This window comes from Quercus robur, chromosome 12 (genome assembly GCF_932294415.1).
Source record: "Quercus robur chromosome 12, dhQueRobu3.1, whole genome shotgun sequence".
In the NCBI taxonomy this organism is placed as follows: Eukaryota; Viridiplantae; Streptophyta; class Magnoliopsida; order Fagales; family Fagaceae; genus Quercus; species Quercus robur.
This window is the reverse complement of record NC_065545.1, coordinates 32,630,112-32,651,808: the sequence shown is the minus strand read 5'-3', so window position 1 is coordinate 32,651,808 and position 21,697 is coordinate 32,630,112. Positions and strand designations below refer to the sequence as shown.

At 34.9% G+C, this 21,697-nt stretch overlaps 3 protein-coding genes across 3 annotated transcripts; all 3 read left to right on the top strand.

Moving 5' to 3' along the window:
- Positions 1-3,955: 3,955 nt before the first annotated feature.
- On the top strand, positions 3,956-5,003 carry LOC126709594 (small heat shock protein, chloroplastic-like). Its single transcript, XM_050409890.1, has 2 exons — positions 3,956-4,322; positions 4,454-5,003. Exons 1-2 carry the CDS (start codon positions 4,115-4,117, stop codon positions 4,876-4,878), a joined length of 633 nt encoding a protein of 210 aa, XP_050265847.1. The 5' UTR covers positions 3,956-4,114; the 3' UTR covers positions 4,879-5,003.
- A 5,307-nt stretch (positions 5,004-10,310) lies between these two features.
- On the top strand, positions 10,311-11,333 carry LOC126709595 (heat shock 22 kDa protein, mitochondrial-like). Its single transcript, XM_050409891.1, has 2 exons — positions 10,311-10,617; positions 10,697-11,333. Exons 1-2 carry the CDS (start codon positions 10,413-10,415, stop codon positions 11,053-11,055), a joined length of 564 nt encoding a protein of 187 aa, XP_050265848.1. The 5' UTR covers positions 10,311-10,412; the 3' UTR covers positions 11,056-11,333.
- Positions 11,334-14,865: 3,532 nt separating this feature from the next.
- On the top strand, positions 14,866-21,131 carry LOC126710013 (putative 57 kDa heat shock protein). Its single transcript, XM_050410397.1, has 4 exons — positions 14,866-15,130; positions 20,078-20,385; positions 20,474-20,555; positions 20,672-21,131. The coding sequence occupies exons 1-4, from the start codon at positions 15,064-15,066 to the stop codon at positions 20,968-20,970; spliced, it is 756 nt and encodes a 251-aa protein (XP_050266354.1). The 5' UTR covers positions 14,866-15,063; the 3' UTR covers positions 20,971-21,131.
- The last annotated feature ends 566 nt before the right edge of the window (positions 21,132-21,697 follow it).

Here is a 21,697-nt window from a genome sequence, read left to right as displayed (position 1 = left end):
AAATAATATTGAAAATCTTGTACACTCTTTATTGCACATTTTATATACACTTCTTTTAAAATATAATTTTAATTAAGATTGTAAAATTGTGAAATTTTAGCTAATGTATACCGTAAGTGTGTAACAACGAGCATGAATTATTCTTTTAACAAGCTCACTACTTTTCAAATTTCATTTTTGTATAATTTTTCTCTCTCTCTATATTCAATGTTTAACAAGCTATTACAGAAAGGGATTTGCAACATTGCTTTGTATTAGGAGCACCGGGTTCTCGAGTTGTATAGGCCTCTTGGGTTTGTAGGAGATCAGGATGAGATCCAAGAGTAGTCTACTCCACTAGAAAACATAAAAAAGAAGAAATTAATAATTTTTTTTTACATAGATATTATAATTTTTCAATCTATAGCGCTTGTTGCATGATAATTACTCATTCTTATAATGACAAAACACTAATTGGTTTAGTTGTGAGCATGGTTCAAACCTCAAATATCTTATTTGACAACAAAATATTTTACTAATCTAGCTAATTGAAACTCAATCTTTTTTTATTTATTTTTTGGTGGAGAGTAAAACCAACAGGAGGTTTGTATTAATTGGCTTTCATTACTCCATATTAACTACAAATTTACAATGATAAGAAAATTATTAAGTAATTTTTTTTTCTATCCACGGTTCCACACCGCACAATAATCCTATTCTATGTTTCCATTATTTATTTACTTAAGAAATGTTTTAATTTCTAAAATTTTTACTCAATTGTCATTCTTTGCATCCATTAAAAATAGAATGACAATGAGATTTTTTAATTTAGCTAATAGCAAAAATGCATTTTAGCTACAATGTTTATCCAAAAACACAGCATTATAGCTTAGGCATTGAAATATTTTAATGTATTGACCAAAGGGGTGATTTAGTGGCTTTGGTAGCTTTGGGTAGGCTTTAGTGGCTTTTTTGGTGTTACGGGGTTGTGGTTATACATGGCTTGGAAGAAAATTGGTGGCTCACGATTGTTCGGGGGTTAAATTTGTAAGTTTGATTGGTAGTTGTCACTAATTTGAGTATTATATATTTTTGAATGTCTTAAGTTTGCGTTTATTATGTTTGCAAGTGTTTCTTTAGAATTCTTTATTAGAATGAAATCCAACATAATCAAGAAGAGTTCCACTCCCCTCTCATTTTAATTCCTTATATTTTTTCTCATTTTAATGTAGATGAAGGACATGAGGCATATAAAAAAAAAAATATAATGGTAAAATTTAAGCAACATCACACTATAATTAATTTCTTATATCTTCGCACCTTCAATGTTATCACCAACCAATGTCGTTGGAAGCGGCTAGAAAGGATTAGTAAAAAATAAAGTCGAAGATTTCATCGAAGTCTGGGAACAGTCGTTGGCGACATAAATCACAAACCCGCTTATCTCCTAGTGTCAAACTCAGACTCAACCAATGGCGGCTCTATCGGACAAAATGGATTTCTGTCATTTTCGGGCAAATTAATTAGCTTTATACCCTCTTTCTCAAATTAAATAGGAAAATGCCCCTCTTTTAAAACTCGATTTATGATAAATTAAGTTAGAAAAAAAAAAATTTCTGAAACCCTATAGTGGCGTTTTAATGAGCCTATAGTGACGTTTTTAAGACCTATAGTGACGCTTTTTAACTCGACTTCAATAAAATCGAGTTATAGGCAATTTTTTTACCTATAACTCGATTTCATTGAGGTCGAGTTAAAAAACGTCACTATGAGTTTTAAAAAACGTCACTATAGGGCCTATGAGTTTTAAAAAACGTCACTATAGGGCCTAATTCGATTTATCATAAATCGAGTTTTAAAAGAGGGGCATTTCCCTATTTAGTTTGGGAAAGAGGGTATAAAACTAATTAATTTGCCTGAAAAAGGCAGAAGCCCATTTTGTCCCGGCTCTACATGCAATCTAGGGGTTCACAGCATAACTTGCAAAAAAAAATGTGTATATACACTTGCTAAAAAAATATTATATGTTAAATTAATTTATTGTGACCACCTTAATACAAATTTTGAACACCCTGACTTGAGAATTACAAAAATTTGGGTTCAACATAAATAAGAGTAGTGCTATTACATTCACAACATTTTCACAATAATTTTACAACAAATCTAATGTAATAAGCTGTTATTGATTCTAATTTGGGCCAAATACTAATATTATTTTTTTATCTATCAATAACAGCTTTTTGCATAAAATTTATTGTAAAAATGTTGTTGATGTAACATTACTCCAAAATTAATTCTATTTCCAAACATAATTCTTAATCCCAGTTTTTTTTTTAAACTCAAATAACAATAATAAATATTAGCTCAAATAACAACAAACATAAACCAAACAAAAACAAGATAAGACCAAATAACAACAAGTGAAAAAATTATTTAACAAAAAGTCTATTATAAAACAATTATAAAATTTGTAACTTGTTCAACCGATTCAATAAAATAATTTCTAATTTTATTTTTCTTTGAAAAATGGTACTAAGAAAAATATTGTGATAATTTAAATTTCTTAGTGACCATTCTTAAAAAAAAAAATATAGAGCTACCACCGGACTCAACCATGTTTTCTGTAAATTGTTTAACACGGGTTTGTGATTTTAAGCACAAATGAAAATGTTTTTGAAGCCATTCCAATAAACCCATTTGATTTACCAATTTTAAGCTAATTCTTAACTCAAAGTTTCAATCTTTATTTTTTATTTTCCTCTTTCTTTGTTTGTTTTCGCATAATTTAAGCATGGGTTTTTTGATTTTAAGCAAAAAAGAAAAAAAGAAAAAAAAAAGAAGAAGTGATTTTTGAAACTATAGCAGCAAAACTCATTTGATTTTTAACAATGTTGAGGTGACTCCGAGCCCAACGTTTCAATCTTTAAGCAATTTCATTGTTTTTTCTTCTTTATATATGATAATCATTGGTGTGTATTTGAAATCCAATGTTTTAATATTACTTGCTCTTCAATTTAACACCCAGTACGTGTTTTCACTACACTTCATAAAAAATAAGCCACATCCCCTTCCGGGAGCCACTCTAGAACCATCTCCAGCAGGATAAAGAAGACAAGAACTCTTGTAGGAGCTCTAACATTTGATGGGAGAATGGAAACGAATTGGGAAACTTCTAGTTTTGGGTTTAATCGTCATTCCCACAGTGGCATAGTCATCGCGATTCTGACAAAGTTATCTTCACGAACAAAACAACAATGAGCTCTGACACCAACTCCGATCATTGGAGAGTAATATCAGTTGGCTGTGGTTTTTCTAAGAGAGCTTGTTGAGAGAGAGAGAAAGGAAAATTATATTTGATGTGGCTCATGTGTCTTTCATCCATGTAAAAATGGTAGGGAATGAGAGGAATTTTAATGGGAAGAGAGTCGGACCTAATTAAGAAATGTGACTTCTCAAATATGCGTTTCCTAAAATGGTATCAAATTATCAATAAAATGGTAAAGGGGATTTGATTTCTCAACTCTATATTTTTTTTAATTGTGTGTTCTAAACTTTTAATGATAGATACATGGGTGTTTATTATTATTATTTTTTTGAGAAATAATTATAACATACTGCTGACCTCACAGTTCGAATCTTTTTTCTCTTAGACCCTAAGCACTTTGTACATGAGATGATTATATTAATTTATTACAATCATATAACAAAATTACTCTCAAAAGATAATCAAAACGACCTAAATAACGTGGGAGGATATATAATATATCCCTTCTCACTTTTTTATTTTTTTATTTTTTATTATATATATATAAAAAAAAAGTTAGTTATCAAAAAAGAAAAAGAAAAAAGAAAGGCTGGGCCCAATATTATTTTTATTGAGAAGAGAAGAGATTCTCATTTCTTTACAATTCTAGAACCTTCTCGCATCCCTCAGCTCTCGAACTTTCTCCACACCTCTCTCTCTCTCTCTCTCTCTGTTTCCCCTTCTCCACGTCTTTGGTCCCTATATTAAACCCTCAACCCCACCCCCTTAAACCCAACACATCACAAGCTCAGAAAAAGTCTACCTCTCTCTTTCTCTCACACACACTCCAAAAAGTCACCAATCAAACGCTCTTGGCCTACTATTCCAACGATGGCATCGTCTATTGCTCTCAGAAGGGTCGCCGCTCCAACTCTCTTGTCCAAGCTATTCAACCCCATTCGCTCCATTTCTCTCGCTCCCTCTCTCTCTCGTTCCTTCAACACCAACACCCAACTCTCCAAATTCGACGACCACGACGACGTGGATCGCCGCTCCGACCAGTCCATCACTCGCCGCCGTGGCCCTGCCTTCTTCACAGGTAGTTGTTATCTCACTCCTCACTCCTCAATTTACAAATTATCTTCTTCTAATTTTTGTTGTTTTCTGGGCTTTTGCGTTGTTGTTTAATGCTATTAGCTTTCTGATTTTGGGTGTTTGATGAAATTGTAGATGTGTTTGATCCATTCTCTACAACAAGGAGTCTGAGCCAGGTCCTGAACCTGATGGACCAGTTCATAGAGGACCCATTTCTCGCAGCGTCACGAGGCGTGGGAGCTGGGTCGAAGCGAGGCTCCTGGGACGTGAAGGAAGATAACGATGCTCTGTACATTCGACTTGACATGCCTGGGCTGGGCAAAGAGGATGTGACGGTCTCTGTGGAGGAGAGCACACTGATTATCAAAGGAGAGGGCGAGAAGTTATCTGAGGAGGACGAGGAGAGTAAGAGAAAGTACACAAGTAGGTTGGATTTGCCTCCGAAGCTTTACAAGCTGGACTCAATCAAGGCTGAGATGAAAAATGGGGTTCTCAAGGTGCTGGTTCCGAAAATAAAGGAAGAGGAGAAGAAGGATGTGTTCCATGTTAACATTGAGTGAGTGAGGTCTGTCTGCGATAGTGAATATGTGATAGTGTTGCTTGACTCTGTTTTGCTCTGTTTTGAGACTTGCTTTGGCTCTGTTTTTGTAAATTTTCGTGCTAATGCAACCTAATCTTGTTCGAAGTCTTAAGTAATGATGTTTGCTTGTTTATCGTCTTTTGATTAAATGAAATGCTAATTTGTTTAGACTAGACAAAAAAGTTGGTTCAAGTATAACTATTAACCTATTCTAGAAGCAGGTTTGTTTCAACTTTCAACTTGGAGAGGCATGGTTTTAACTTTGAACCTTTGGGTCGGTCTCTGGTGTTATGGTCTGTAATTCAATATTGACAATTTATTCATCATATTTGTGTGAATTTTTGGGTACTGGGTAAGACTCGTAAATTTTGGTTTGGACCAAATCTGGTTTAACTTCACCGATGAGTGATAAGCATCAATTAAGATGGACCAAGGGCTTGAAATATGAGACCTATATGGGTCTTGTTTAGGCGTCTGTTTTGAATTTTGCGTTTTTTTTAATCAGGAATCGAAGGTCAATTGAAATTTGAAAAGGATCATCAGATGTGGAGGAGTGGAGAGGGTCAGTCTAAACTCTATAGCTACACAAGGTTTTGCACAAATCTCTACTTTATTTAGATGAATGTGATCACCAAGGAGCCCAATTGTGATCATCCAACGAAATTTCGACAGCAAATCCGCCAAATATTTTGCTAATCAGCGCAATTTATCTCAAATTAAAAGTAAAAGTTAATTGATAAAAATAAAAAATACCCCCCTCTCTATATTATATATATAAAGTAAGAGGATAAAGGGGAGGGCTTGGCCCATCTCCCATAAGAAATTCAATTAGGAAGAGAAAAAATAGCAATGCACTCATCCCATGTAGCATCCAACCAAAAAAAAATCTGGGACAGTGGGTGGAGACTGCTAATTGTACAATCACAAATTTTGAATTCCCTTCAAACTTGACAAATGTAAGATTATGGGGTTCTCTTAAAAGTGTAATGACAGACATTTAATTAGAAAAAGTACTTAAATAATATTAATTAATGAATTTCAAAAATGAGAGACAGGAAAACCGTCATAAATCATGTTTATGTATGATATAGAATCCTTTGATACATGCTTAGATATTGAAGTAAAACGAGATTAAAAAAAAAAAATTAAAGGGGCTGGGGAATTTTTTTTTTTTTTTTTTTAAGAAGAAAACCTAAAAACTTTATTAAAGAAGGCTGGTTATATCAGTCTTAAAAAAATAGTATAAAATTATCGTGGAACATTCTTTATCTATACAGCATAATCTGTGACATTAAGAGAATGCCTAGTTAGAGTATAGCAATTGACTAAAAGAATTAGAGAAAAACTTAGGGTCTGTTTAGATATCGCTTATTTTGCTAAAACTGAAAACTTATTGTTCAAAATACTGTAAATAAATGTAAAAGTTAGTTGAAATAGTATAGTGGAGCTTATGAATAGTACCAAAAAGTGTAGTGAGGACATGAATAGTAACAAAAATAAGCTGAATAATGAAATAATTTTCATTTTTCATTGATATCCAAATGGAGGTTTAGGGGCTGTTTGGATTTGCGGTTTTCATAACTCATAATTCTATTTCCATTACTCATAACTCAAAATATGTGGGTCTCACGAAAAAAAACTCTGTTTGGATTTGTTTCCAGTTTTTGTTTTTATCACTCAATTTTCTGATTTTTGAGTGATGAGTTAGGAAAACTGAAAATACATTTTAGGTATTTTCAGTTTCCAAAACTCAGTTTTCAATGGTATTTTGGTAATTAAATACACACTGAGGGACCACTAGTCTTGTTAAATCAGATATACCTTCTCTCTCCCATCGGTTACTCTTTTTTTTTTTTTTTTTTTTCACTTTTCTTTCTTTTTATCTCTCTTCTTTCTCTGTTCTTCAGCTCAGTTCATTCTTTCTTTTCTTTTCTTTTCTTTTTTTCCTTCCTTTTCGCCTTTCTCATCTCAGTTCGGTTTTTTTTTTTTTTTTTTTTTTTTTTTTTCATCTTCACTTCGTTCGTTCTTTATTTATTTATTTTTCCTTCCTTTTCGCCTTTCTCATCTCAAACCCATTAAAAAAAAATCAACGATCGGGGCAACGAATTGGTTGTTGTGGGTTTGTGAATTTTCTGGGTGCTTCAAGGATGCTAATGAATTTTCTAGGTTTGTGCCTCAAGCTCAGAACTAAAGTGGTTGTTGTGGGTATTGGGGGTTGAAGGAAAAAAAAAGAAAAAAAGAAAGAAAAAAAAGGGAATACCTGGTTTTGGGAGATCGTCGTAGGTCCGAGCTGCACCAAGTCATAAATGGATTTTCGAAGATTTTGAATTTTGTTTATATAGATTTTTTTTTGCTACAACTTTAGAAAATGATTTTGTAAGCTCTGCAAAATGACTTGTGATTGGATTTCATTGTCGTAGTTTGTGTTGAAAGGAGTTTACTTAGTGCCCATGAGGTGTTTGACAAAAGTCCTCACTGATAAGAAAGTTGAAGCAATTATTATTTCTTTGAATTTTGATCCAAGGTCCAATTAACATTGCGCTTGGAAAATTTTTGAGGGGAATAAAATGGCATGGGTATTGATTGTTGCTTCTCTGGTAGTGCTTTGGGTAGCATCTCTCTGTAAATTGATCACAAGGTTCAATTGCCTCAGGTCAATTTCACGAGCTTAACCTCCTGATCCCGTAGATGTTCCAACGAAAGACGAGGGGGGGGGGGGGGAAGGAGAGAAAAGTCTTCTTTGGGTCAGTGTGTGGGTCCCACAAAATAGTAGAAATAATTGAGTGATGTGAATTGAAAATAGTTGCCAAATGGGTGGATATTAGGAAATTGGGGTATTTTAATTGATGAGTGATGAAAATTGAGTGAGGAGTGATGAGTGATGAAAAAATAAAAATAAAAAAATAAACAGGGTCTTAGCATCTTGAATTAGAGGATCAAAGGAGGCTAAAGACACCCCATCCTCTCCCAAAGCTTTCATAATCACTGTAGAGTCACCCTTCAAAATAGCTTGATGAACTTTGACTTCTATACCAAATTCAAGAGCTTGGCTTGTCACAATAGCTTCAATCTCCAAAGATTGAAAGGCTTGGCGGAGTTGTTGGGATAAAGAAGCAATGACTAAGTCCTATGAATTACGAACTACCACTTCGATTCCAGACTTGTTCTCCCTGGGGAAGATTGCACCATCAAAATTAATTTTAAAGCTATCCGTAGGTGGAGCCTTCCAGGAAACATGAGTTCTGGGTGGATGAAGATGCTGAGGTGGATGCATAACAATGAATTCCTCAAATTGATCCTTGGAAAGCTAAGCAAATTGATCAACGTTGCATCATAGTTGAACTAAACGAACTTGGTTTCTTTGATTCCAAATCGACCAAGCGGTTATTGCAAATAACTCCAGATTTCTGTTTTGTTTCAAAACCCATGAAAAAAGCTCCTTGAAATCCAAGAAAGAAGAGGTATTGAAAATTTGCCTTTATATGAAGAAATTTGGTTACAAGCATGGTTATAGCCAATGGTTACAACTCACACTAAAAAAAAAAAAAAAAAAAAAAAAAAAATTAATATAACTACATATTTGAAAATCTAATAGATATATTACATGTTTTTTATGTTTTTAATATGCATGTCAAATTTCATGTCAATAAGATAATATCTATTATTCAATCCATAAATTTACTTTTTGTGCATAATTTTATACTACAAAAACTTAAAATTTAAACATTTGATTGATGGCATAGTTATTGATTTTTGATCTTTTGAAAATTTTGCAAGTATGGAAGATATAAGAAGAAAATGTAATCCCAATAAATTGAAACAGAGTTTGGTGGATAGTGAGTTAAATGTCAAAGACAAATTGATAGCTTTGCTTTTTATAGCTTAGGGATTTTCTACTTAAATCCTTTAAGGAAGAATTTTGTTTGAAATAGTGGGAATTAGTAGAACATTTGGTAGTACTATTCTTGAAAGATTGGGTTGTTTTGTTTTGTGTTGAACATGTTAAGTTGGTTGATGAACTAGTGGACGGACGGAGGGAGGGGAGGGGGCCCTAGATTTTTAAAAAGCCCTCCTCCTCCTTGTATATTTTATGGAAAAAAAAAATTATACTAATTTTTGCACATTAGCCCCTTAAGAAAATAGTCTAGCTTTGCCACTTGATCTGGTTTTATCTAGTTTGTTGCTTTAGTATAAGGTGAATGAAAACTTCTAGAGCTACTAAATTTATGAGTTCATGAAAACAAGTGTCAATCAAATAATTGAGATTAAATCAAATAAAATGCATATTTGAGATTTTGAGTGTAGCAACCGATTATCTAGCACATCAGTGAGCTCCCAAGTGCATTTAACGTCTCTGCATTACATCATGGGCTTTCAAACACTCCAAACCCATTTTTAAGGCCTTCAATTCAATGACACCAAAAATATGTAATGAAAAAAAAGGCCCTTCTATGCCCTTAAAGCCCACATGCTAGAAATAAGTTTCGGCTTAAGCCCAAATGATAGTTTTGTGAAAAACACAATTAGGGTCATGTACATATTTGAGTTACATATTTTAGAGTAATTCTTAGGTACTCATGGAGTACAGAGAATAATGTTCCCTCCTTTTATATTCATGGTGGGGTTTATTCAATAAATTCATGATGTGGTCTACTTTGAATGTGAGAGGAGGGAGCACCATTTCTCCGTACTTTGGAAGTACCTAAGAATTTTCCCATAGTTCATATCAAAATAATTAAAATAGAATTTATAAATTTAGATAAGAAAGTTCTATGGTCCTCAAAGTAATTTTTTTATTTTTTTATACAAGACAGAATTTTATTCTAACCTAATTTAAGTGTATATGTGTGTAAATCTCTCTTTTAGAAACTTGAATCCTGTCTCTTTCTCTCCCACATTTCACAAGTATTTATAATTATGAAGTGACCATCGCGTCTACAATACACAGTGGTCAAAGTAAATTATTCTAAGTTCTAACAACTAAGAATAATTCATATTACCACTGCATAACCTTTGCGCAACGATCCTTTCATAAGTATTAGTGTTTGTAGGATGTAGGGGGTAAAGGTCGAGTTCAAGTCTCCCAGAGGAAGTTTTACATACATATATACTTAGATTAAGTTAGAACAGAATTTCTATTTTGTATATATATAATAAAAAAAAGTTCATATTAAAATAATTAAAATAGAATTTAAAAATTAGCTAAGAAACTTCTGCCTCAAGTAAATTATCCCCAAGTAAATTATCCTAAGTTCTAACAACTAAGAAATCACTTGGGAATAGAGTTTCATTTGAACTATCGTATATCTATATAAATTGGATAAGAAAAAACAAAAATTATTATTATTATTTTATTATAATATATATTACTTGATAAACAAGCAAACGTTGAACAAAACCATATCTGAAGCCTCTTCCGGCTATACCAATACATTTACTTTTTAGAACAAAGAAGAAAAACTTAAAACCCTAGCGCAAAACTAAAACCTCTAAAATCTCCTAGTTGCTGCGTCCATGGCTCCTATCATCAGAAAGCTGATTTCTTCACCTCTTTTTTCCAACTTGCTAAATCATAAAACCTCTACTCTGCTCGCTCCACTCTCTGTTCGTTCCTTCAGCACCAACCTTTGGACTTCGTTCGATTCCAGCGATGAATTCTGCTCTATCAACTGTCACGGCGGTTCAATGACTCGCACCGACCAGTTCCACGCTCGTCGTGGTATTATTCATATTTCACCATCTTCCTTTTTTTTTTTTTTTTATAGTTTAATTCAAGCTTATGGGTTTTACTTTTACAGGTACACATGATCAGATAACAGAGTATCCATGGCAACTGGAAGGACCACAAGGGACATATGAGGCAAAGAAAGTTGATGACGGTTTGTTTGTTAGGATAGACATGCCGGGCATAGATAAGAGTGAGGTTAAGATCAATGTGGAAGAAGATAGCTTGGTTATAAAAGGAGAAGGTCTTAAACAATCAGAGCACGAGAGTAGTGGCAGGACCTATGTTGGAAGCATTGATCTCTGCCCCAATTTCTTCAAGTTGGATGAGACAAAGGCTCAGATGCGTAATGGGATTCTAAGGTTGATCATTCCCAAGATGAAGGACGGTCAAAAAGAGTCCAAGACTGTTTCACAGATCAGGGTAGAGTGACCACAAATTGATTAACTGATCATTGATATTTGATTGCTTCTTTCATGGCCTGCCTCTCCCTTTTTCCTTATAAGATTTTGTTGCTTCCGGTGTTAAAGGTTTTTGAATATATGGTACTAGTTGATTTGATGGTATTAGTGGCCATTGGCACAAATGTTGATGAAAGTTTTTAGAATGGTAAGCAGTTGTTGATATCTATGGCGATTAGTATGACAATTTATGACATACTAGTGCGGTTTTTTCCTTCATTCTAGCACATAACAATCTTCATAATTACTCTCGTATATATATTTTTAATCAAATTACTGTTTATTGAATAATTTGTTGTGGATTCTAGAGTCTGGTTTGTGAGTAATTTTGGGAGTGATATGTGATGTGGGCTCTAACATCTTACAAATGTTAAGGTATTCATTCATTTTGGTTGTTCTCTTTAAGATGTTGAAGCAACTTTACGGAGTGAATGGATTTTGGGTCTTAAATAAAAGAGGTTGCTTATTTTGGGGCTGGTGCTGTCTTTGTAGGCTTTCGGAATCTTGAATGAAGAGGATTCTAAAGCTCCTGATGCTTTTGTAGCTAGAAATAGTTCTGCAATTGACACGTGGAGGTTGAATTTAGATGTCCTACAGTGAAACAGGGCTCTGTGATTCTCAATTACGATTTGTGAAAACGAAAATGCAATAGAACCTTAATCATTGGATGGTCTCAAAAGATTAAATAGCTGTGTTTCTTTAATAATTCAAAATCACCAAGCAAGATTGCATCTCCATATAGTGGCCATGAAGGATGTTTTAGTATACACCAGATTGAATCCATATACTTGCCCTTTGATCCTTTCTTTTCTTTCCTTCATGCATATATAGGAGTAGCAAAAAATACAAATCCAGCAGAATCCTTCTAATCATAATAAGGTTATTCTAGTAGAGTTGATTTTATTAAAATTTGAAATGTTGTTTCAATTAACCTCCTATTAATTTGTTTCACAATATTCTGATTTTATGGCCCTTGTATAAACTTTTCGATAGAACTGATAACTAGCAGTTTGATGCAGGTTTTTAAGTGATTGGTTCTAATAATTTATAGCATTAAAAAGAAAAGTTTAAGCAGCTGGAAAAATTCCAATCCAATTTAAACTTGAGCTTTATTGGAAGTTTGTCATTCAATATTTCCTAACCTCTTTTTTAAATGGAATGCAATGTTCCACAAATTATCTTGTATAACATTTAAGCTTATATATGGTTTGCTCCTGGACACAATAGCCTGCTTGTAGTTGATGGCAAGCTAACGTAGCTCCTTTCAATTATAGAATTCACCTAGCTAGAGTATGTTTGGAATAGAGAGAGATGAAAGATAAGGAGAAGATAGAAAAAGCTGATCAGCCTTCATCCAGACATAGGGTTAGCCATTTAATTAGTCCGCTTTACTTTACAAAGTAATACTACTTCCTGAGATTTAGTTGATATTCTCATTTTATTTTCGTAACTCCACACACCCCTACTTTTGAGAAAATTAAGGGTGTGTTTGGATAGAACTTATTTTGCTGAAACTGAAAACTGAAAACTGAAAACACTGTAGCAAAATAATTTTTAAATGTGTGAATAGTACTGTGGGACCCATTTTTAATGAAAAAATTAATAAAAAATGAAATTTGTGGGTCCGTGAACAGTGCATATATGCACTGTTCACGATAGAAAGTTAACTTTTGCGGTTACTGTTCATTGAACAGTAACCGCAGTACTCAAAACGCGTGAAAAAAAAAAAAAAAAAAAAAAAAAAAAAAAAGAGCAAAACGCAGCAACCCAAACGCAACGCAGCTTTAAGTGGAAACCAAACACACACTAAAGGATGTAATTGTACATTACATTGCTATATGTAGGTTATGATTCTAACAGTTGAATGTGGTAGTTTAGCATTTGCACATCATTACTAAAGTTGAAGGGAAAGGGGAATATGAAGACAGGCTTCCTTTTTTTAATCCTATGGACGACAACTCTTGACGGTTAGAAAATCCAAAGGTAAGATCAGACTAGTCCTAAGTATATGCTTTTAAGAGCTTTTCTAGTGCTAATGGTAAAAGGCTATTTTCCTCCTCCCCCTCCATTGGGGCCAAGCTTACTTATTAAAAATAAAGGTAAACGGCTAATCTAGATGTAGCAAATAAGGCGAAAGAATATATAAGAGAAAATTTTGAACCTCCAAATGTTTTGGAGAAATCAATCAAAACATCCATTGAGGCAGAAAACCCCAAAAAATAGGAAGAAAAATTTAGAACAATTAAAGGAAGTGGATCATTAGTCCAAACTACACTGACTTCTCTACTTGAGTGTGACCATTATAACTCTTCTATCACTTCAAAAGCCAATGCCTTATGCCCTTATGAATCTAGATGGGGATGGTATCATATGCACTCTCTCAAGTGAGTTAAGGGAGATGCAAATTCAACTATAAGACCATTGACATAATATTTATATACTCAAATGATAAATGAGGGTTTTTTTTAGCGTACTAATATTTATTGATGCAAAATAAACTAATTTAAAAATTGGATAACCTATTCAATAAGACATAAATTTTAGTGTCATAAGTGTTTTTGAGTAACCTTAATTGCTAATTTCAATGATTAATGTGAATTTTAAATAATATAAGATTATTTTCTTTATCCTCTTTACATTTGTGCAACCAACAATTTAATGGACACATATCATGTAATGTTTGCCTTGGCTCTCATGATCGTTATTTTTGTAACACAAACATGGAAGTAATTTTAGTTTATTATTATTTTAAAATAATAAAATTTTAATTTATGGTTTTTGGTTTAGATAGGATTGGAATCTTAAATTTTTTATTTGGTAGTAAATTTTTTTACTAATTGAGCTTACTAGAACTCATAAAAGTAATTTTATTTTTATAAAGCCAAAAACCTTATACTTTTCTGTATAAAACTACTAATCCTCAAGTTGGTCTAACATGCATAGATGAAATGAAGATATTGTCATGTTGTGATGTAAATGCAAGTATATACATATGGTCAAACTTTTTTTTTTTTTTTTTTTGGGTGGATAAGCAATACCATGAAGATCAACAATCCATTTATGACGATTCTCTATCAACTTGAGAACTCATAATGGTGGGGTCATGGTGTACAGAAAATTATTCACTTCATTTGGTTTGAAATGGAGAGTTGTTTATGTTATATGTCAGCTGTTGTGCCCGTAACAACTATTGATCTATCTTTCTTATTATCAATTATTGATCTAACATCTACAATCATGTAATTCAAAATTTGTACATGATTGATTGTAGTGATGCTGTTTGATGCCAACTGTAACGAAGGAAGAAATTGAATAGGTCTTCGGTTTGAACATTCTGTTGTATCAAAAAAAAAAAAAGATTCAAAACTATTGTTTCCAACCATGATTGTGATGATGAACACCGGTGAAACTATTTTTTAAGGTGGTAACTGGTAGATTTAAAATCAATTATTAATAACCATACTATCCAAAATATAAATATAGAATCAATCATATAATATTATCTATACAAAATTACAAATATGTGCAGTCTGTCACAGAAAAAAGTTGGAATGAGTAGCTAGTATGCGCTGCGCAGTCATGAAAATGCAATATATGCTATGACCTGAGTCCAACTCCAAGGACACACGACAGTTTGGACAACAGATATCTTCCAATCAAAAAGCGAAACGTTACCATTCTCAGCATCCAGTCAAGGCCATGTTAATTTGGCCGTGACAGTTCTCAGTCCCAATATTTCTTGAGGAGGACGCAAATATCTCTCTCTCTCTCACAGGACAGCTAGCATTTTCCAATAGCTTGTATAGTTGTATCCATAAATGTGCCGCTTTACCCTTCACCCTCTCTAGCTCCGTATACTCAAACTAGTAGATTAACCCCACACACACCCTTGTTCCTTTTTACAATCGGTTCATTCAACACAAAACCCTTCTTGCATAAACCTTCACAACCTCCTTTGTTTTCTTCACCTTTTGAGAATATGGCTTCTTCATGTTCCCCCAACCCTAAGGGTCCTTCCTTTTCTGACTTTGGAATCACTGATTCTGGTTTTTACCTTCCTTTCTCTTATGGGTTTTACATGTCCTTCTTTAATTTCTTCTCTTTTAGCACAGCTTCTTAATTAACATTCTCTTTTCATTTTGTTGAAGACAGAAGCATTACAAACGACAGAAGCAGCAGCACTGAAAACGACAGAAGAAAAACAAGGCTGAAGAACAGAACGACAGAAGCAAGAGGAGACTTGAAACGGAACGTTTTGATTAATGAAGTCACACAGGACACACGTGCGAAAGGAACACAGAGTTTAGTTAGAGAGGAAACCAGTTGTCAAATTGTAATTGGTTGATTAGTTGAAAAACGGTTATTAGCTTAGCACCACACCTGGAGTAATGCTCTGTTTTTTGAGCTGTATATAAGTAGCTCAGTTAGTAATTATAATTCAATTAATTCATTTGTATCATTCATTTCAGCTAATGAGAATTTCATTTTCTCTCTACTCTCTGTTATTTTACATGGTATCAGAGCTTATTTTCTCTCGTTTTCTCTCTTGCCAAACAGAAATTTACTCTTGATTTTCTTCGTTTTCTTGGTCTCTCATGGCTTCAGACTCAACATGTGCAGCTTCTTCTTCGTCTGCACCTACTGGAAGTGCAACTATGGCAGATGAATCTGCTAACAACCCTTTTTTCTTACCAGCGAATGAAAATCCTGGTTTGGTTCTTACATCTCAGCCTCTCGTTGGTCCTGAGAACTACATGACCTGGGCGAGATCTGTGTTTCTGGCTCTGAGTTCCAGAAATAAGTTTGGATTCGTCAATGGTTCAATTTCAGAACCAGATCCAACCTCACCTTTCTTCAATTCCTGGAATAGGTGCAACACTACGATCCTATCATGGCTGACCAATTCACTCAGTCCTGATCTTAAGGCTAGTGATGTAAAATAACAGAGAGTAGAGAGAAAATGAAATTCTCATTAGCTGAAATGAATGATACAAATGAATTAATTGAATTATAATTACTAACTGAGCTACTTATATACAGCTCAAAAAACAGAGCATTACTCCAGGTGTGGTGCTAAGCTAATAACCGTTTTTCAACTAATCAACCAATTACAATTTGACAACTGGTTTCCTCTCTAACTAAACTCTGTGTTCCTTTCGCACGTGTGTCCTGTGTGACTTCATTAATCAAAACGTTCCGTTTCAAGTCTCCTCTTGCTTCTGTCGTTCTGTTCTTCAGCCTTGTTTTTCTTCTGTCGTTTTCAGTGCTGCTGCTTCTGTCGTTTGTAATGCTTCTGTCTTCAACACTCCCCCTCAAGTTCAGAGTATTAGACTTTGTAACTTGAACTAAGGAAGCTATCTGTAATTGCTCAGATTGCTCCTTTAACAGCTTTGGTTGAAAAATGTCTTTCAATCCTAGTTTCTCTGTCAATCTCACAAAAGATGAAAAACCCAAAGCTTTTGTGAAGATGTCTGCAACCTGTGAATTCGTAGCAACATGGAAAGTCTTAATCATTCCCTCCAAAATTTTGTCTCTCACTAAATGACAATCAACTTCTATGTGCTTGGTTCTTTCATGAAAGACCGGATTTGCTGCTATATACAGTGCAGCCTGGTTATCACAAAATAGCATGGCTGGTCTTGAATGCTCAATCCTTAAGTCCTTCAACAATTGCAAAACCCAAGTGATTTCACAGGCTACACTTGCCATAGCCCTATACTCAGCTTCAGCTGAGGATCTGGACACGACTCCTTGTTTCTTTGATCTCCAAGAAATTAAAGAATCCCCCAAATATACTGCATAACCAGTGAGGGACCTCCTTGTGTCTGGGCATCCAGCCCAATCCGCATCACAAAAGGCCTTGATATGCAACTCTGTGTTGCTTGGGAAGAATAAGCCTTTACCTGGTGACCCTTTAATAAATTGTAGCACCCTGTGAGCTGCCTGCAAGTGTGGTTCCCTTGGCTGTGAGACAAACTGACTCAACCTATGCACTGCATAAGTCAAGTCAGGTCTTGTCAAGGTAAGGTATAAGAGTCGTCCAATTAATCTTCTATACTGACTTGGTTCTTCCAACAGCTTGCCTTCATATTTGGACAACTTCAAGTTTTGTTCCATGGGAAACTTAACAGGTTTGCTGCCAATGAACCCAGTGTCCTTAAGGATTTCCAAAGCATATTTTCTTTGGTTAAGACTGATGCCTTCATCAGTCCTAGCAACTTCCAATCCTAGAAAATACCTCAATGAGCCTAGATCCTTCAAACCAAACTTATCATCAAGAACTTTCTTCAAATTATTAACACAAGCAACATTGTTTCCTGTCAAAAGTATATCATCAACATATACCAACAAAATTGTGAATGAAGCTCCTTGTGTATGAGTAAACAAGGAGTAGTCAGACTTTGATTGGACAAACCCCATTTGTAGAATAGTTGAGGAAAACTTCTCAAACCATTGTCTGGATGCTTGTTTGAGACCATAGAGACTCTTATTCAGTTTGCAAACCAAATGATGCTCCCCCTTGCTGTGAAAGCCAGGTGGTAAACACATGTAAACATCCTCAAGTAGCTCCCCATGAAGAAAAGCATTATTTACATCCATTTGATGAAGAGACCACCCTTTCACAGCAGCCAATGACAAAACAACCCCTTCCTCCATTCCTCATTCTACTTCAATTCCTATCCCTGACCCTAGTTCTATTCATGTGGAACCTGTTTCTACAGAACCTGTTTCTATTGATTCCATTGGTTCTGATGTTCCTACTTCTTCCCAAGCTTGTGATCCTCTTCCTTATCCTTCTGGTTTCAATGTTCCCCTTAGAAAGTCTACTAGGTCCCACAAACCTCCTTCTTACTTGTCTGATTACTCTTGTAACTTTGCCAGTACCAAACCCAGTTCAGGTCTGCCTTATGTTCTTTCAGATCATTTGAGTTACTCACATCTTGGACCTACCTTTCATTCTTTTGTCATGGCTGTTTCTTCCATTCCATCCGAGCCTATCTCTTTTCAGCAGGCAGTGGAATTTCCTGAATGGAGAGCTGCCATGGACAAAGAAATTGAAGCTTTAGAGGTTAATGATACTTGGACTTTAACCCCTTTGCCTCCTGGTAAGTCAGCCATTGGATGTAAGTGGGTTTATAGGGTCAAATACTTACCTGATGGTACTATTGAGAGGTACAAAGCTAGGCTTGTAGCCAAGGGTTTCACTCAAAAGCATGGGCTGGACTACTCAGAAACTTTCTCTCCAGTTGCAAAATCAGTTTCAGTTAGGATTGTTTTGTCATTGGCTGCTGTGAAAGGGTGGTCTCTTCATCAAATGGATGTAAATAATGCTTTTCTTCATGGGGAGCTACTTGAGGATGTTTACATGTGTTTACCACCTGGCTTTCACAGCAAGGGGGAGCATCATTTGGTTTGCAAACTGAATAAGAGTCTCTATGGTCTCAAACAAGCATCCAGACAATGGTTTGAGAAGTTTTCCTCAACTATTCTACAAATGGGGTTTGTCCAATCAAAGTCTGACTACTCCTTGTTTACTCATACACAAGGAGCTTCATTCACAATTTTGTTGGTATATGTTGATGATATACTTTTGACAGGAAACAATGTTGCTTGTGTTAATAATTTGAAGAAAGTTCTTGATGATAAGTTTGGTTTGAAGGATCTAGGCTCATTGAGGTATTTTCTAGGATTGGAAGTTGCTAGGACTGATGAAGGCATCAGTCTTAACCAAAGAAAATATGCTTTGGAAATCCTTAAGGACACTGGGTTCATTGGCAGCAAACCTGTTAAGTTTCCCATGGAACAAAACTTGAAGTTGTCCAAATATGAAGGCAAGCTGTTGGAAGAACCAAGTCAGTATAGAAGATTAATTGGACGACTCTTATACCTTACCTTGACAAGACCTGACTTGACTTATGCAGTGCATAGGTTGAGTCAGTTTGTCTCACAGCCAAGGGAACCACACTTGCAGGCAGCTCACAGGGTGCTACAATTTATTAAAGGGTCACCAGGTAAAGGCTTATTCTTCCCAAGCAACACAGAGTTGCATATCAAGGCCTTTTGTGATGCGGATTGGGCTGGATGCCCAGACACAAGGAGGTCCCTCACTGGTTATGCAGTATATTTGGGGGATTCTTTAATTTCTTGGAGATCAAAGAAACAAGGAGTCGTGTCCAGATCCTCAGCTGAAGCTGAGTATAGGGCTATGGCAAGTGTAGCCTGTGAAATCACTTGGGTTTTGCAATTGTTGAAGGACTTAAGGATTGAGCATTCAAGACCAGCCATGCTATTTTGTGATAACCAGGCTGCACTGTATATAGCAGCAAATCCGGTCTTTCATGAAAGAACCAAGCACATAGAAGTTGATTGTCATTTAGTGAGAGACAAAATTTTGGAGGGAATGATTAAGACTTTCCATGTTGCTACGAATTCACAGGTTGCAGACATCTTCACAAAAGCTTTGGGTTTTTCATCTTTTGTGAGATTGACAGAGAAACTAGGATTGAAAGACATTTTTCAACCAAAGCTGTTAAAGGAGCAATCTGAGCAATTACAGATAGCTTCCTTAGTTCAAGTTACAAAGTCTAATACTCTGAACTTGAGGGGGAGTGTTGAAGACAGAAGCATTACAAACGACAGAAGCAGCAGCACTGAAAACGACAGAAGAAAAACAAGGCTGAAGAACAGAACGACAGAAGCAAGAGGAGACTTGAAACGGAACGTTTTGATTAATGAAGTCACACAGGACACACGTGCGAAAGGAACACAGAGTTTAGTTAGAGAGGAAACCAGTTGTCAAATTGTAATTGGTTGATTAGTTGAAAAACGGTTATTAGCTTAGCACCACACCTGGAGTAATGCTCTGTTTTTTGAGCTGTATATAAGTAGCTCAGTTAGTAATTATAATTCAATTAATTCATTTGTATCATTCATTTCAGCTAATGAGAATTTCATTTTCTCTCTACTCTCTGTTATTTTCATCTGACAAGCAGGTGAGCTTTATGGTAAGAACAACCCCTTTCAGAGGAGTGGACCAAAAGGTGCCGTGGAACGCATTGCTCTAAAGAATGACAAATTATACATGCGGGTAGATATGCCAGGTGTCCCCAAACAAAACATGTCCTGCTTTCTCGACCATTTCAACAATGTCATTTTCACTGGCTCAGCACCCAAAGAATGGGAGCACGATGACCAAGTTAGAGAGTTCGGAGGTCTTTATGGACTACGTTGTGGCTGTTGTGAGGTCGCTAAACTCCACGGCAATATCACCAACGGTGTACTCAGGATGAAAATGTCAAAGGTTTACTTTTTTTTCTTTAACTTTTGTTCAAGTTCATGAGCAATATACATGTTAGTAATAAATATTTTTGTATTTACTTGTTTGGCAGAAAATATTGAAGAATGTAACTCGTTGCTCTTATGGTCCTCCCCCAGTGGACACTCCCATTATTTTTTTGCATGAAGATATAGGTATCTCTAAATAATTTTAGTGGATTTATTTTGGGGGGTTTAATTTGTTTCTTACATAGTTTTTTTTTTACCTTTATTATTAATATATATATATTTTTGTTTTCTATTGGATTCAGCCTCACACCCATACCAAACCAAAGGGCCCAGAGAATCATATGGAGCTAAAGAGGTGAAGGATGGTTTTTATGTGTGGGTGGACATGCCTGGAGTCACCAAGGACAAGGTGAGTGTTGGGGTGGAAAATGGTTGGGTTTTGTTCTCTGGTAAAGCTGGGAAGGAGTCTATTCACGAGGAGAGTGGCAGGACCTATCAAGGTAGCTTTGGACCCTTTGATGTGAACAAGATTGGGAAGATCAAGACTGAGGTGAAAAATGGTGTTTTGAGGATGATGATTCCAGAAATAGGCCCAGAGTGATCAATTTTACGTGGGTTTCACTTTCATTTAGGACTTATGTTTATGACTTTCTTTCTGTCTTCTTTCTGTTTAGGCCTTTAGGGATATGTTAGTAATACTGAAAATAGTAATGCTTGTTTTGCACTTTGGACAAAATATTTGAATTGTAGGTTATTGTCTTATGGATATGGATATGATATGAATTTATTTTCTTTGTATCCCTGGCTTTATTATTTCTCTTTTTAATCCTTTTCTCTCTCTCTCTCTCTCTCTCTCTCTCTCAATTTCTTTTACTATATTTGATGAATTTTATCTCTGTCCTTTTGGATGAGTAGGACAATAATGATCTCTGTTTGAAAATAGAAGATCTTGGTGCATTCTGTCTGTGGATCATGCATAAAAACATTTACAAATTTTAAATTAATAAAAAAGTCATAGATGATAGAACCAAAAATGGAGCATGTAATTGTTTTGGTTTGGAGGAAATTGAAAATTTGGAATCCTCCAGAATATTTTATTCTTTTCGAAAGTAAAATATATAAAAACAAAATCAGAAAGTGTTTTCCCCTACTTTTTTTTTTCTTCTTTTTGTTGATAGATTTAAGTGTTCTTACGTTATTTTTTTTATTTTTTATTTTTATTTTTTGATTTGGTTCTTAAGTTATTAGGTTGTGTTAAGTTTCGTAACAATATATGCTAATGAAGACAAACATTTGGGCTTTAATTAGCTGCAACAACAATGGATGTT

What these genes read in the sequence shown, in the direction of transcription:
- LOC126709594 (XM_050409890.1), top strand. Translation starts at nt 4,115, where the DNA reads ATGGCATCGTCTATTGCTCTCAGAAGGGTCGCCGCTCCAACTCTCTTG. An exon ending in TGGCCCTGCCTTCTTCACAG is followed by an intron (nt 4,323 to 4,453) that starts GTAGTTGTTATC and finishes ATGAAATTGTAG; the next exon opens with ATGTGTTTGATCCATTCTCT.
- LOC126709595 (XM_050409891.1), top strand. Translation starts at nt 10,413, where the DNA reads ATGGCTCCTATCATCAGAAAGCTGATTTCTTCACCTCTTTTTTCCAAC. An exon ending in CCAGTTCCACGCTCGTCGTG is followed by an intron (nt 10,618 to 10,696) that starts GTATTATTCATA and finishes TTACTTTTACAG; the next exon opens with GTACACATGATCAGATAACA.
- LOC126710013 (XM_050410397.1), top strand. Translation starts at nt 15,064, where the DNA reads ATGGCTTCTTCATGTTCCCCCAACCCTAAGGGTCCTTCCTTTTCTGAC. An exon ending in TCAGGATGAAAATGTCAAAG is followed by an intron (nt 20,386 to 20,473) that starts GTTTACTTTTTT and finishes CTTGTTTGGCAG; the next exon opens with AAAATATTGAAGAATGTAAC. An exon ending in TTTTTTGCATGAAGATATAG is followed by an intron (nt 20,556 to 20,671) that starts GTATCTCTAAAT and finishes TATTGGATTCAG; the next exon opens with CCTCACACCCATACCAAACC.